Source organism: Rhinichthys klamathensis, unplaced genomic scaffold (genome assembly GCF_029890125.1).
Source record: "Rhinichthys klamathensis goyatoka isolate OS25496 unplaced genomic scaffold, OSU_Roscu_1.1 h1tg000014l_1, whole genome shotgun sequence".
Taxonomy (NCBI): Eukaryota; Metazoa; Chordata; class Actinopteri; order Cypriniformes; family Leuciscidae; genus Rhinichthys; species Rhinichthys klamathensis.
This window is the reverse complement of record NW_026606566.1, coordinates 3019262-3033563: the sequence shown is the minus strand read 5'-3', so window position 1 is coordinate 3033563 and position 14302 is coordinate 3019262. Positions and strand designations below refer to the sequence as shown.

The following is a 14302-nucleotide window of genomic DNA, read 5'->3' as shown; positions in this document are numbered from 1 at the left end:
TTCTATTGTCTAAAACAAGCTGGTGGCTTTTCACAGATATTATCGTGAATGGAAATTGCCCATTGTAGGGTTTATGGAAATCCCATGAGTTATGAGCACGCAAATTTGAGATTTTGGGAAAGCATCAGAACAACACGATCATTTCTACCCGTGGAATAAACAAGGTGTGAAATATACCACATCTGCATTGTAGCAAGAGCACAAACACAAATAAATTCTCCATAACACATTTTATTATCATTAGAGGTCTTATTAATCACTGTATACAGAGCATTAGTTAGAAGTTAACTACATTAGTTTACCGAAAAAGGTAAAGCATAAGCATATTGATATTTTCACACAGTGTATCTCTCATTTATGTTATATACTTTTATTATCTTGTTATATATATATTGTTATAAATATAGAAAATCTGCACACTGTGCATTGCAGTACAGGAAGAGTAAGAATAGCATGGTATTATATGCATCTCCACAGAGTCATTGATTAAAGGTGCAGGACGTGTTTTCTGTGTTGCTGGACAAGTGTGGTGTTGCATTCTGTACTGACAATCATTATATAAAGTGTCTCGCAAAAGCAAAAGTTTAAAAAAAGACTGAAACTGAATTTGGAGCAGCACACTAGCAATACTCTTTCTATTTCTGTCAGATAGTAACAATGAACCCACTTTATATTACCTTAGGTGTCTAACTACATGTACTTACAAAAAAAAAAAGTTATATTCTAATAAAATGCTATTTAATTAAAGTATTTGCACGAAATTACATACTTATTTACCAAACCCCAACCCAAAATGTACTCCTAACAAGAGCAAATGCGAATCTGGCAAGACTTTTGCAGAACATGTTTGTAATGATAAGTACATATCAAATGCTTAGTTTTATAATGTAAGTGCATAGTAGTTAAAGATCATCGATGATATAAAGTGGGATCGTAATATTAGTATGCTTGTTTAGAATTCTGAATTCAGCTCGAGTAGTATTAATCATGCAATAAAAAATGTACACCATTTAAGACTGGACTGCAATCATGTGTGTGTACATATTTGAATACTATTACATACATGGCAATAATTTAGACATTTTTGGTAAACTCAACCAGTTTTTCGACTCCTATTGAAGGTTAAGAAGTCTAATGTAGAGCAGATTTCAAGATTTCAAGCACTCAGATCTCTCTTTTTCAATTAAAAGATAAAAAGAAACCCAGTTGGCACGCTTCGGTCATCATGTGATCATAAAAAAGTCGTGCTGATCAGACCATATGTGCGCTTTTGAGCCACATGGCCACACGTCTTTCAATCTCCTATGGGGATAACAACATGGAAAACTGTATGAGAAAAAATACAATATATCGGTATCGGCCGATATATGTTCATTTTTATTGTTATCGTTATTGGCCCGATAAGAAATATATAAAAGCCGATGAATAATGTGTTATTTCCTTCAGCTGAGACACTTTAGATGAACACTGTTCGCCATGATGCTTTTGAATGCTTGAAATATGATTGGAATCACTTTGAAAAGGAAAATACAGTTCAGTGCAACATGCAAGTCTCATATCGGGGGAATAATATTATAATGAAAACATCATTATAATTGTGTGATTTGGGACATGATGAGACTTTTGTTTTTGTAATCAGGCTCTCAAAAATTATATAAAATCTGGATTTAGATTTATCGGCCAATGTATCGGTTATCGGCTTTCGAATATAAATATTTTTTTTTTCTGACAAAATTTTCATATCAGTGCATCCCTATAGAAAAAAGGGTACACTTTACAATAAGGTTCATTAGTTAATGTATTAACTATCATGAACTAACAATGAGCAATGCATTTGTTACATTATCTATTAATGTTTGTTAATGTTATAAAAAATCCAACTGTTCATGTTAGTTCACAGTGCTAATGTTAACAAATACAACATTTGATTTTAATAACGTATTAGTAAATGTTGATTAAGATTAAGAAATGCTTTAGAAGTAGGTATTGTTCATTCTTAGTTCATGTTAACTCAGGTAGCTACTTATGAAACCTTATTGTAAAGTGTTACCGAAAAAAAGGTATGTCAACTCCCTTATTTTTTAAGTAAAAGTAAACTAAAATGAATCATTATTCCATTACATGTTACCTTCCTGGCTTGGTGCAGTGCAGGTTTATCCATTGATTTATCAGCGTTCATGTCCATACAGTGGGCGGTGCCGTCAATAAGAATGACTCTGTCATCGTCCACCATCGTGTCGTTCCAGACCACGCTTAACTCCGTCCACGGGTCAATGTTGCCTTGGTCAGAAAAACAGGTCTTTATGAATCACATCACATAATGTTCAGTCACTGTACTCTGAACAGGCAACTTCACTGTCATTACATGCATATGAATGAACTCGAACATGAACTCGAAGGCGAAAGGATCTGAGAATCAAAGGCACTCATGCTCACCGTTGACATAGAGCACTCTTTGTGTTTGGGGCCGGTTCCCTCCATAGTACTGGTTGGTGGAGTCGATGCGGACCGGCAGACTGTCCTGAGGGATGTTGAAGAGTCGAGAGCAGAGCTCAGTCTGAGACTGAAGGGTTGACACGCGTGAGAAGAGGCAGTGAGTGTCCTCGCATGTCTGATCTGATCCATAAACCAACACAAAAGGTGCAAAGTTGGATTATAAATAAACACTTAATAGACATGATGAAAACTAACCTCGTAAAAGAATATTTAATTACCTTAAATACACTCAAGTCAAGTCACCTTTATTTATATAGCGCTTTATACAATACAGATTTTCAAAGCAGCTTTACAGTGATAACAGGACAATAATGATGCAAATGGATTCAATTCTGCGGTAAAGCAGCTCTAAAAACACAATAGTAAACATTTATTATTCAGTTGAAATCAGTTTAGTGATAATGCAGTACTCATAAATGTGTGAAGATCATCAATGAGCTCAATTCGGCTATAAAGCACCTAGAAATCAGTGATGTCATCATCCACTCAGTTCTCCACCAATAGAGTCCGTGCAGTCAAGTCAATAATATTGTTGAATATTAAATATCACCAACTAAGCAAGCCAGAGGCAATAGTGGCAAGAACCTAAACTCCATTACACTGAAACATTACAAAAACAAATTAAAGTGAAATCGGAATAATATTATTATTCCGATTTCACTTTAATTTGTTTTTGTAATGTTTCAGTGTAATGGAGTTTAGGTTCTTGCCACTATTGCATATTATGTTGTACTTAGTTAGTATAGTTCAAGTAACTAAAAAAGGACTGCAGAGAGAACTTGACTAGATTTACTCTTGACTTAGTGTAACTACTCAGAATTACTGACTCCCAGAGTGCATTGCAGCATGAACAAATTATGCAATTATTTTTATTTGCCAATTTTATTTGCTGTCTTGTGTCAGTAGCAGCACAGCAAAAAAATAAAATAAAATTGTTGTTACAATTAATAAATAAAATGTAATTATTGTTGTTTGGCATCTTGAAGTCTATGTGTCACTCAAGCATGGTAACTTGCAAGATATTATCACAAATATAGAGGGATTATATCAACCCAATTAAAAAATTATGACACTGGGTGCAATACAATTTTAAAACATAATTTTTCAACATGAAAAATAGACTAGTTAAAGATTTAGTCAGAAGTTAGGTCACCTTTTAAAAGCAACCTATTTACCACGTTTCCCTTCCTTTGAAATCAAATAACTGTGATTTATTGTTGCATTGATAGGAAGAGAATTACAATAATATAAATGTAGTCCCAAGCACCCAACCAAATGGGACACTGATCACCATAATGGTGAGTTCAAACAAAAACATGCTAGGAAAATCAACATAAATTTATGTCGTCAGCTTTATGTGATGTTCTCTCAGATTTTTCAGTTGTTTTGACAATTTAACATTCAAGATGACTGATAAATCAGTGAATGCAACTAGAGGAAGATAACTGCAGAAGCAGAGGACATGAGTGAAAGTTATTTCCCAGCCAACCCTTTTTTGCTTGACAAAATGGCACTAAAAAAAATCAATTAATCTTAACTTGGGTTTTCAGAGTAAACAAGGAACAGTACAGTATGTGAATAGTACAGATCACTAGATTTGTACAATTAAGTTAAGACATTATGTAAAGCTAACTAAAAAGTGTTAGTTAGAACAACTGTTGGATTGTACTGTGTGGGTGACAGAAACGGAGACCAGGCTCAGTCGGTGGACCCGTTCTCCTCTCGTCAAAACACTGACCTTGAAAATATTTGCCAGCGCTCAAAAATGTCATAAACGTCATTCCACTGGATAAAATGTTTATCAAACCAAATGGCAATTATTTTAAAGATAGCGCCAACACGATATTCAAGCAAATAATTTTACAAAAATGTTTGTAAGGATCTAAATGATACAAAAATAGATATAGTGTTCAAGATAAAGACCAAATAGGCAATATGATGAACTACACCAATTGTTACTCCACCTGTGTGAACTTGAGGGAACTGCCTTCATGCTTAATAAAAATTGCTAAACATGCATAAGCTATATAAAAATCGCCTTGACACCAGTTTGTTAAAAGTCCCAGCAAAATGGATAGAAAGATGAAGTTAGCTCGGAGAAAAAGTTTGTTTGCAGATGCCACGTGCATTAGATAACAGATTTTTTGTTATCTAATGCAATGCCTTTCGGATACTTTTAATACACTAGATGTTTGTGGGTGAATGTTTGATTGAGAACCAGAAGTCAGAGAATGATCAAAAAGAGTAGAGTTGATGTAATACTCACAGAAGCCGAACTCAGTGCAGGTCTGGTAGAACCACTGTCTGTAACCGGACGAAGCTTTAGTGTTACTGAGTTCAAGCACAAGCTTCTCGTGAGAGACATCAAGACACGGGACATTCTCTCTGGCACGGTACATCTGAAGATATGGCACAAATACGTTCATTAAGCTTTATCCACATAATCAGTGATGATGTTATCATTTCAATTTTCATTTAGCAAAATGTATTTTATAGTAAGAGGAAACTGTACATTGTGTGTAGACTTTTGTTTCAAATGTAAAAGAGAATTGGCAACATTTTTCAGTCAGTGATGCCCTCAACTGGTTAGAAATGATATTGTGTTTTTCATTTTAGTTGCACAACATCTGTGCAAAATTAGAATATTAATAGCCTTCTGCTAGTGAATACACTGTTTACAGCCTATAAAGAATGTGTGTGTGTGTGTGTGTGTGTGTGTGTGTGTGTGTGTGTGTGTGTGTGTGTGTGTGTGTGTGTGTGTGTGTGTGTGTGTGTGTGTGTGTATGTGTGTGTGTGTAAACTTTGGAATAATAAGATTTTGCTTTTGAAAGAAGTCCCTTACATGCTACAAGGCTGCAAATATTTTATGAAAAATACAGTGAAGCAGTAATATTGTGAAATATTAGTATTTACAATTTAAAAGAATCCTAAAAATGTAATAGTTTCCACACGCACACACAAAAAATAAGCAGCAAAGTGTAACATTGATGGTAATAAGAACAATTAATAATAATTGAGCATCAATAATAATTGATCATCAAATCATCATATTAGAGTTATTTCTGAAGGATCATGTGACACTGAAGACTGGAGTAATGATGATGAAAATACAGCTTTGATCACAGGAATAAATTACATTTTAAAATACAGTATATATAAACTGTGTTTACTGTATTTTTTACTGTAAGTCTTGGTAAGCATCAGAGACTAAAAAACATTAAAAAAAATCTTAATTATTCCAAACTTTTGACCAGTTATATACCAGTATATATAACAAATGAATTGTATAGTATGTACATTTCTAATTTCTAACCTACGCAACACAGCAATAATGTTATGAAACTGAAACAAAATTGACTTATCTTATCTGTGGTGATGAATACTGTTCTACCACACAACTTTAAAATACATCTACACTTAAATTTAATTTATTTGATTTCTTTATTAAAGCTACACACAATTCCACTTTTTATGTGAACCAAATTTTTAGGAAGCCATAAAAAGAGATGAAGAAATGTTACCGCCACTATTTTGACCAGACGGTCGTACGCCTCCTCCTTCTGCTCACTCTTATTGGCCATGATGTCACACAGCTCAGCGATGCTGAATGCGACCCCCTCCTCGTTGTATTGGACGGTTCCCATGAAGATATCAGCCAAACTCCGCAACAGCTCCGTTTTGTCCTCCACTTTCAGAGGGGTCTCACAACAGCCGAAGTCTTTCCCCACCAGGGTCTCATTCCCCATGAGCAGAGCCGCCTCTACCGCTGCAAACACTCCCTTCACTTCGGCTACACACTGAGCGAGCACACACACACTCTCAGATAGACACAGAGAAATTCATAGCAACCCTAAATGTGCTCTTACCTTTTCAGAGCCACCCACTGCCTCATTCATAAGACTAGAAGCAACCACCTGCAAAATAAAGGTTTCAATGCCAAAACACACAAGTTATGCAATAATAACTAAAAGTTTTCCGAAAAGAGTTTCCCAAATTGGTGTTGGGAATCTCCTATGCGGCGAGTTTAACCCTCTCAGGCTCCTAATTTGGGAGTCACACTTGAGTTCTGATTGAAAGTTATCGGGGTTTTTTTCTAATATTTTTATTATTATTATTATTCAGTTAAAGCAGTATTTAAAATCCAAATTTGAAGACAGATTAGTGTCATCGGTAGCAGTAAAAAAAGAAAAAAAACACACATTTGATGTCATGTTGTAACCACTAGATGCCTGTATAACTCTATTTAAAGAGGCTTGTAAATTCTCTAGTTGTTTTTAAACATAATTACTTACTTTTATTAGGTTGAGGATTTGAAAATATGTTTAGACAATCTCAAAGTCTATTTTTTTCGAAGGTTTAGATATCTTTTTGTTTGAAATTTTTATTTGATGAGTCCGTTTTTGCATTGATGTTACTTATAATAACGCAAAAACTGACTCATCAAAGAAACATTTCACGAGTCATTAGAGTCAACAGTCATTACCTGAACACAGAGAAAGCATTTTGCTTAACATAACATCAAAATGTAATAGAAATGTTTTCAACCTCTTATTTGAGTCTTCTGGCTTAATTTTTCCATATTGTTACAGCTACCAGTTCATTTGTGTGTGTGTGTGCCATAAAAGTCACCAAGTTTTCGTACCATTCTGAAGATGCTACGATTTTCTAAAATTTTCAAACCTTCATTTTTTTGGTCAAGTGACCGAAGTGCACCATAGAATTGGGGAAAACAATGCATATTAGGTTCCTTTAATCACACGATTTCCAACATTTCTGTCGATAGAAGTGTATAGAGTTCCACCAGTATCCTGCCAAAATAAATGCTTGAAGATTTGAACGTTTGAAAGTGAAGAATTTGTGACTTGACATGTAAAATAAAATAATTATTAGGCCTATAATTATCAAATGTTAATTTTTTATTTTACAGGACAATTGTACAGACCGAAAACAACAATAACATGAATAACAACGATAGGTACTTGACAAGAATGAAACGCTCACCCTATTGTAAGAGCTGAAGTCCAGTTGAGCCTGAACGGGGGCGGAGGACGCCACTGCTCCATAGATAAGATGAGGAAACTAGAGCAAAAACACATTCTGCAGTTTCACTGAATGGAAAAGAGCAGCATAGGCATTTTTGTACATTTCTGTACAAAGTAAAGCAAATGATGACAGAATTCACTTTTGGTACAATAAGCTTCCATTTGTTAATAGTTAATACATTCCTCAACATGAACAATGAAATATACTAGCCTACTAAAGTTAATTTATTCATCATAGTTCATGTTAATTTCAACATTTACTAATTATTATTACTAATTATTATAATTAGTGCTGGGCAACGATTAATTGTGATTAATCGCATCCAAAATAAAAGTTTGTGTTTACATAATATATTTGTGTGTACTGTGTATAATCAATTTGTATAAATAAATACACACAATACAATACATTTGTATTACATTGTGTGTGTAAATGAATAGGATTGGACTTGGTGCTGGAAACCCAAAGCACAGGACAATAGAGACACCAGAATAACAATATTCATAATTCTGAAGCTGAAAATAGAGAATTATTTTAGAAGAATATGCTTGCACTCTTTCACTGACTATAGATATATTTAAAATAATGTCGGCCACTTTTTACTGGTAACATCAGACATTTGGCATTATTCCCCCATTGTTGATACATTATATTCAACATTATATATAGCAGTTTAATGTAGTAATGACGCTAAAACTCTGAAAACTTGAATTTTTATTTTGGGTGAATAATACACAATACATATAGTCACTATCCACGATACATATTGATCCATTTTATTATTACGATATATTGTGACACCCCTATACCGTTGACCCCTCCCTTACACCCTAACCCCCCAAACCTGTGCCGAACCTCACCCGTATCCCAGCAGCACAAGTGTATGGACACAATAAGTGCATGCATTAGTAGTTAAAAACACGGGAACAACACTTTTAGAGAATTGTTTGGGAACAAACCTTTCCTCTCAGCCAGGCCGAGAGAGCTCCAGCATAGGAGCCTCCGAAGCTGATCCAGGCGTTGGCGTGCGAGAGGCCGAAGCGCTGGCTGATGTAGTGCCGGAACGCAGCCAAGTCGGACAAACTGAGACCGGGAGGAGAGGAAACAACATGCATCATTACTGTCACTGCGATCACCATTGCGATGTGTGAAAGCTCGTCATCATTACGCCTGCTGGCTGGAGAGGTGTCTCAGGGTCTCAGTCTCGAGTCCATCAGGGCTGATGCTCTGCCCGTAGAAGCGGTGCTCCAGCGACACCAGCAGCGCCGCGTGCCTCTCCGCCATCAGCACATGGTGCCCTGCAGATCACATGCCTGTGGTAGACTTCGCAAAACTAGAGAATCAATTCGAATTTAACTTTAACTTAACTTCAACTTTAACTTTAACTTAACTTAACTTCAACTTCACTTCAACTTTAACTTAACTTCAACTTTAACTTAACTTCAACTTAACTTCAACTTTAACTTCAACTTTAACTTAACTTCAACTTTAACTTAACTTCAACTTTAACTTAACTTCAACTTTAACTTTAACCTTAACTTTAACCTAACTTCAACTTTAACTTAACTTCAACTTTAACCTTAACTTAAACTTCAACTTTAACCTTAACTTAAACTTCAACTTTAACCTTAACTTCAAATTCAACTTAACTGCAACTTTAACTTTAACTTAACTTCAACTTTAACATTAACTTTAACCTAACTTCAACTTTAACTTAACTTCAACTTTAACTTAACTTCAACTTTAACCTTAACTTTAACTTGACTTCAACTTTAACTTCAACTTTAACCTTAACTTAACTTCAACTTCAACTTTAACTTAACTTCAACTTTAACCTTAACTTCAACTTTAACTTAACTTCAACTTTAACTTAACTTCAACTTTAACTTAACTTCAACTTTAACTTTAACCTTAACTTTAACCTAACTTCAACTTTAACTTAACTTCAACTTTAACCTTAACTTAAACTTCAACTTTAACCTTAACTTAAACTTCAACTTTAACCTTAACTTCAACTTCAACTTAACTGCAACTTTAACTTTAACTTAACTTCAACTTTAACATTAACTTTAACCTAACTTCAACTTTAACTTAACTTCAACTTTAACTTAACTTCAACTTTAACTTTAACCTTAACCTTAACTTTAACTTGACTTCAACTTCAACTTTAACTTAACTTCAACTTTAACATAACTTCAACTTTAACCTTAACTTTAACTTAACTTCAACTTTAACCTTAACTTAACTTCAACTTTACCTTAACTTCAACTTTACCCTTAACTTTAACTTGACTTCAACTTTAACATAACTTTAACCTTAACTTAACTTCAACTTTAACCTTAACTTTAACTTGACTTCAACTTTAACTTCAACTTTAACATAACTTCAACTTTAACATAACTTCAACTTTAACCTTAACTTTAACTTAACTTCAACTTAACTTAAACTTTAACTTAAACTTAACTTCAACTTTAACCTTAACTTTAACTTGACTTCAACTTTAGAATACTGTTCCTTCATTAATGAATAACTACACAGGAACAAGTGAGTAACACACTATTAACACTCAGTAACTACTATTAACTAACAAGAAACTCTGATTAACGAATTAGTAAGTAACAGCGCTCAGTCGAATGTGGTAGTTCACTATTAGCTGTTCAGTAACTACTATTTTCATACCTCACTGAAGACTACTAAAAACTACAGGTTCATAATTAATATTAATAATGCATAATGTATAATATGAGGTAATGGTAACACTAATGCATAAGTAACTCAAGTGTTACAACATCCTTCTAAAGGAACTGCTAATTATTTGGATCAGTTTTCTAAAGTGAAAAACATGATATTGACTGAAGTCAATGTAAACTTTTGAGGTTTTTGTGAGATTTTGGATAGTAATGACTCAAGTGTTATCACATCTAAAGTGGAGATCATGAGAACACACTAGTAATGACTCAAGTGTTACCAAATCCATCGGAAGGAATTACTATCCAAAATCTCACAAAAATCTCAAAAGTTATGACTTAAGTCAATATTAGTTATCATGTTTTCACTTAAGAAAACTGATCCAAATAATAAGCAGCTTCTTTAGAAGGATGTAGTAACACTTGAGTCGTTACTAGCGGGTTACCCTTACCTTTTATTATAAATTATGCATTATTCATGTTAATTATGAACCTGTAAAACCTGTAAAAAATAGTAGTTACTGAATAGCTAATAGTGAACTTCCACATAGACTGAGTGTATCACTCACTAATTTGTTAATCAGAGTTTCTTGTTAGTTAATAGTAGTTACTGGAGTGTTAATAGTGTGTAACTCATTTGTTCCTGTGTAGTTATTCATTAATGAAGGCACAGTTTTCTAAAGTGTTACCACTAAAGTGTCCCCGTTCTCCGACTGGTCCAATCCCCGGTTCCACCTGACCATGAGCAAGACACCTAACCTTAGCTTCTCCCGACGAGCTGGATGGAGCCTTGCATGGCTGACACTGCCGTCGGTGTATGAATGAGTGGAGGCCATTGGGTCTGTGAAAGCGCTATATAAATGCAGTCCATTTACCATTTTACCATAGACGCACAACCTTTGCTTCATGAACTCAGTTCTGGAAATATCTTCTTTTTTTTTATTCTTTGTGATGTTCTTCTTTATTTGCAAGCCATAGCTCTGGATAAATGTGAATGCATGTTTTGAGGCAACCAGTTATGCCATGTGACGGATGAGTCTATATTGTAAGACTAAGGAAAATGATATTAAGAGCCCTCCCAAAAGTTATAAAAATATGTTGTTTAGTAAATGACAGCATGATGCTTTTTCCTAGAGTTGAACTAGTTTTGAACATGCAACATTTAGCGCCACCCAGTGGATATTTGACCAGAAGCAGGAGCGAGATGGAGGAGGAAGTGACGGGTATTTTGGCTAAAAATCACGTTTTTCTCAGGAGATCAGGTTGAAAGAAGCAGAATGACTTCTTTAAATAAAAAAAGGGGTCCTAACCGTACAATACACTGAATTTGGAGAGGGGTCCCTCTCCTCCTATGTAGAGAAAGACTGGTCCATCTGAACGCTGCCAATAAACGTCGTTCACAAAGAATTTCTGTGCAGAACAAATATTAATCAATTAATGATAACAAAATAATTGACATGATTATAGGCCAAATTAATTAAAACAACATTTTATAATACTTAAATCATTATTTATTTATTTTCACATTATTTTGAATACAGGAATTAACACTTTATAATAAGTATACAATAATAATGTATTTACAAATCAAATAAGCTGTTAAAGCATTATCTTACTCTTTACACATGAGCTAATTAAACAATAATAATTGTGTTAATGACTATGAATGAAGAGCTCACTGTTTTTATGTAGCCTATTAATATATTAGCAATGTAGATACTACAATATACAGTAAAAACTATTAATTAACTATAAACTAATACTTACAAATGATTGAAGTACTTTATTAGGCTATACAGTATACTTATTATAAAGTGTTCCCCTGATCACGTGTAAAGCAGGATGAGTGTGAGGTCTATAATGTGTACCTGTGGGAAGGTTCTGTCATCCTGCTGGTCAAAGTGGTTCAGGGGTTGGTGGATTGTGCCCGTTTTGGGAATGGCAGTGGAAGTGTGTTTTATTCGGGCCTGTTGGATTTTATGCACGTGGGCCTTCATTCGCCATAGAATTTGACCTAGAAAAAATATATAACAAACAGTTTTTTTAATGTTTTTGAAAGAAGTCTCTTCTGCTCACCAAATCTGCATTTATTCTTGATCAAAAATACAGTAAAAACAGTAATATTGTGAAATATTATTACAATTTTAAATTATTGTTTTCTATTTTAATACATTTTAAAATGTAAATTATTATTTGTGATCGAAGTTGAATTTTCAGCATCTTTCAGAAATCATTCTATGCTGCTCAAGCTACATTTATTTTCATTATCAGTGTGGAAATATGCCTGAAAAACATTGAGAATTATCATTGTTCAACCCTTAAGCACTAATATTATTTCAAGCCCATCAAATGACACTAGCAAATGTTGTAATTTTGAAGCTTTGGTGTATATTTACATAAGTCACACACACAATAATTGAAAGAATATTAATAACCCAGTGACATTTCGGTCTCGTAACATGCTTTGTGCTGTTATATATTCTAAACATATTTGGGGTTGAAGGTCAACTAGCAAATATCACCACAGCTGGAGCTTGACGAGACCAATATACACTGCTGTTAAAAATTTTGGGATCAGTAAGATTTGTATTAATAATTTTTTTAATAAGTCTGCATTTATTTGATTATAAATACACACACACACACACACACACACACACACACACACACACACACACACACACACACACACACACAAACAGTAATATTGTGAAATATTATTACAATTTAAAATAACTGTTTTATATTTTAATATATTTTAAAAAGTAATTTATTCCTGTGATCAAAGCTGAATTTTCATCATCATTACTCCAGTCTTCAGGGTTCCTTCAGATCCTTCAGAAATCACTCTAATATGATGATTTGATGATCAAGAAACATTTATTATTATTATCAATGTTGTAAATAGTTAAATAAAAGTTCAAAAGAACAGCATTTATCTGAAATAGAAGCTTTTGTTTCATTAAACACTACCATTCAAAAGTTTTGGGTCAGTAACAATTAGGTTTTTTTTACCAATACTTTCCATCAATACTTTTATTCAGCAAGGATACATTAAATTGATCAAAAGTTACGATAAAGACATTTATAATGTTATAAAAGATTATATTTTCAAATAAATAAAATAGAACTTTCTATTCTGAAAAATTCTGTTTTTTTAGCATATTATTTATAATAATTACTGAAGGATCATGTGACACTGAGTAATGATGATGAAAATTCAGCTTTGATCACAGGAATAAATACAATTTTAAAATATATTCACATAGAAAACAATTAACTTTAATTGTCATATATATAGATAAACTTAAATCATGTGACCCCATTCCCTTTGACATTTCCCATCTTCCTGACATAATGTCAGAGCATAACGGGTTGATAAGTAAGTGACAGACAAATCATACACGCTTTAAAATGCATAAACCACTTTAGAAGTAAAAGCATGATATTTGAATTTCAATACAAAGCAAAATTCCATATAACCCACTGTAATGATGATGATATTCAGATGAAAAAAATGTATATAGTTTTCCATACCAAACAAGACAAACATTGCAAAAGTAAACACCGTGAATAAATAAAAACACTATTTTCTTTATTATATCAATAGCAAGTCAGGTGGCTAATAATGTCCAGACAATGACATATACTCTTGCATCTTGTGTTATTATCAAGAATAAGAGAAACAGATCATTCTGGCATTCACCCACTGAAATAACTCAAACTTGTAACCTGGCTATTATAGACATATTACTTTTACAACTTCATTATTCTCAATTGTGTTAAACAGTGGAGAAGTTTAAGTCTTACCGGAGTAAACCAGGTGGCCTAGCAGAATCACAGTAAGCCATCTCAGCACAGACATCATTGCACCGGATGTCAGGATCACAGGACCCTCTGGTTCAGTTGTGATGGTCTCCAGTGTTTTATACTCTTATACCCGGCTGGGGAGTCAGTAATGCGATAGGGTTCCCAGTGTGTACAGTATGATATAATGAACACCTGAAACCTGGACGCGGAGATCAGCACATGATATCCACGCCGCGATGATGCTCACATTACAAAACCAAACTAGT

General features: G+C 33.8%; 1 protein-coding gene across 1 annotated transcript; it reads right to left on the bottom strand.

Moving 5' to 3' along the window:
• Nucleotides 1-1009: 1009 nt before the first annotated feature.
• LOC130104592 (thymus-specific serine protease) lies at nucleotides 1010-14098 on the bottom strand. Its single transcript, XM_056271223.1, has 12 exons — nucleotides 14037-14098; nucleotides 12095-12240; nucleotides 11537-11636; nucleotides 8708-8837; nucleotides 8499-8622; nucleotides 7498-7575; nucleotides 6363-6410; nucleotides 6018-6293; nucleotides 4763-4895; nucleotides 2437-2616; nucleotides 2129-2280; nucleotides 1010-1302 (listed from the first exon to the last, which is right to left on the bottom strand). Exons 1-12 carry the CDS (start codon nucleotides 14092-14094, stop codon nucleotides 1252-1254), a joined length of 1476 nt encoding a protein of 491 aa, XP_056127198.1. The 5' UTR covers nucleotides 14095-14098; the 3' UTR covers nucleotides 1010-1251.
• Between the last annotated feature and the right edge of the window lie 204 nt (nucleotides 14099-14302).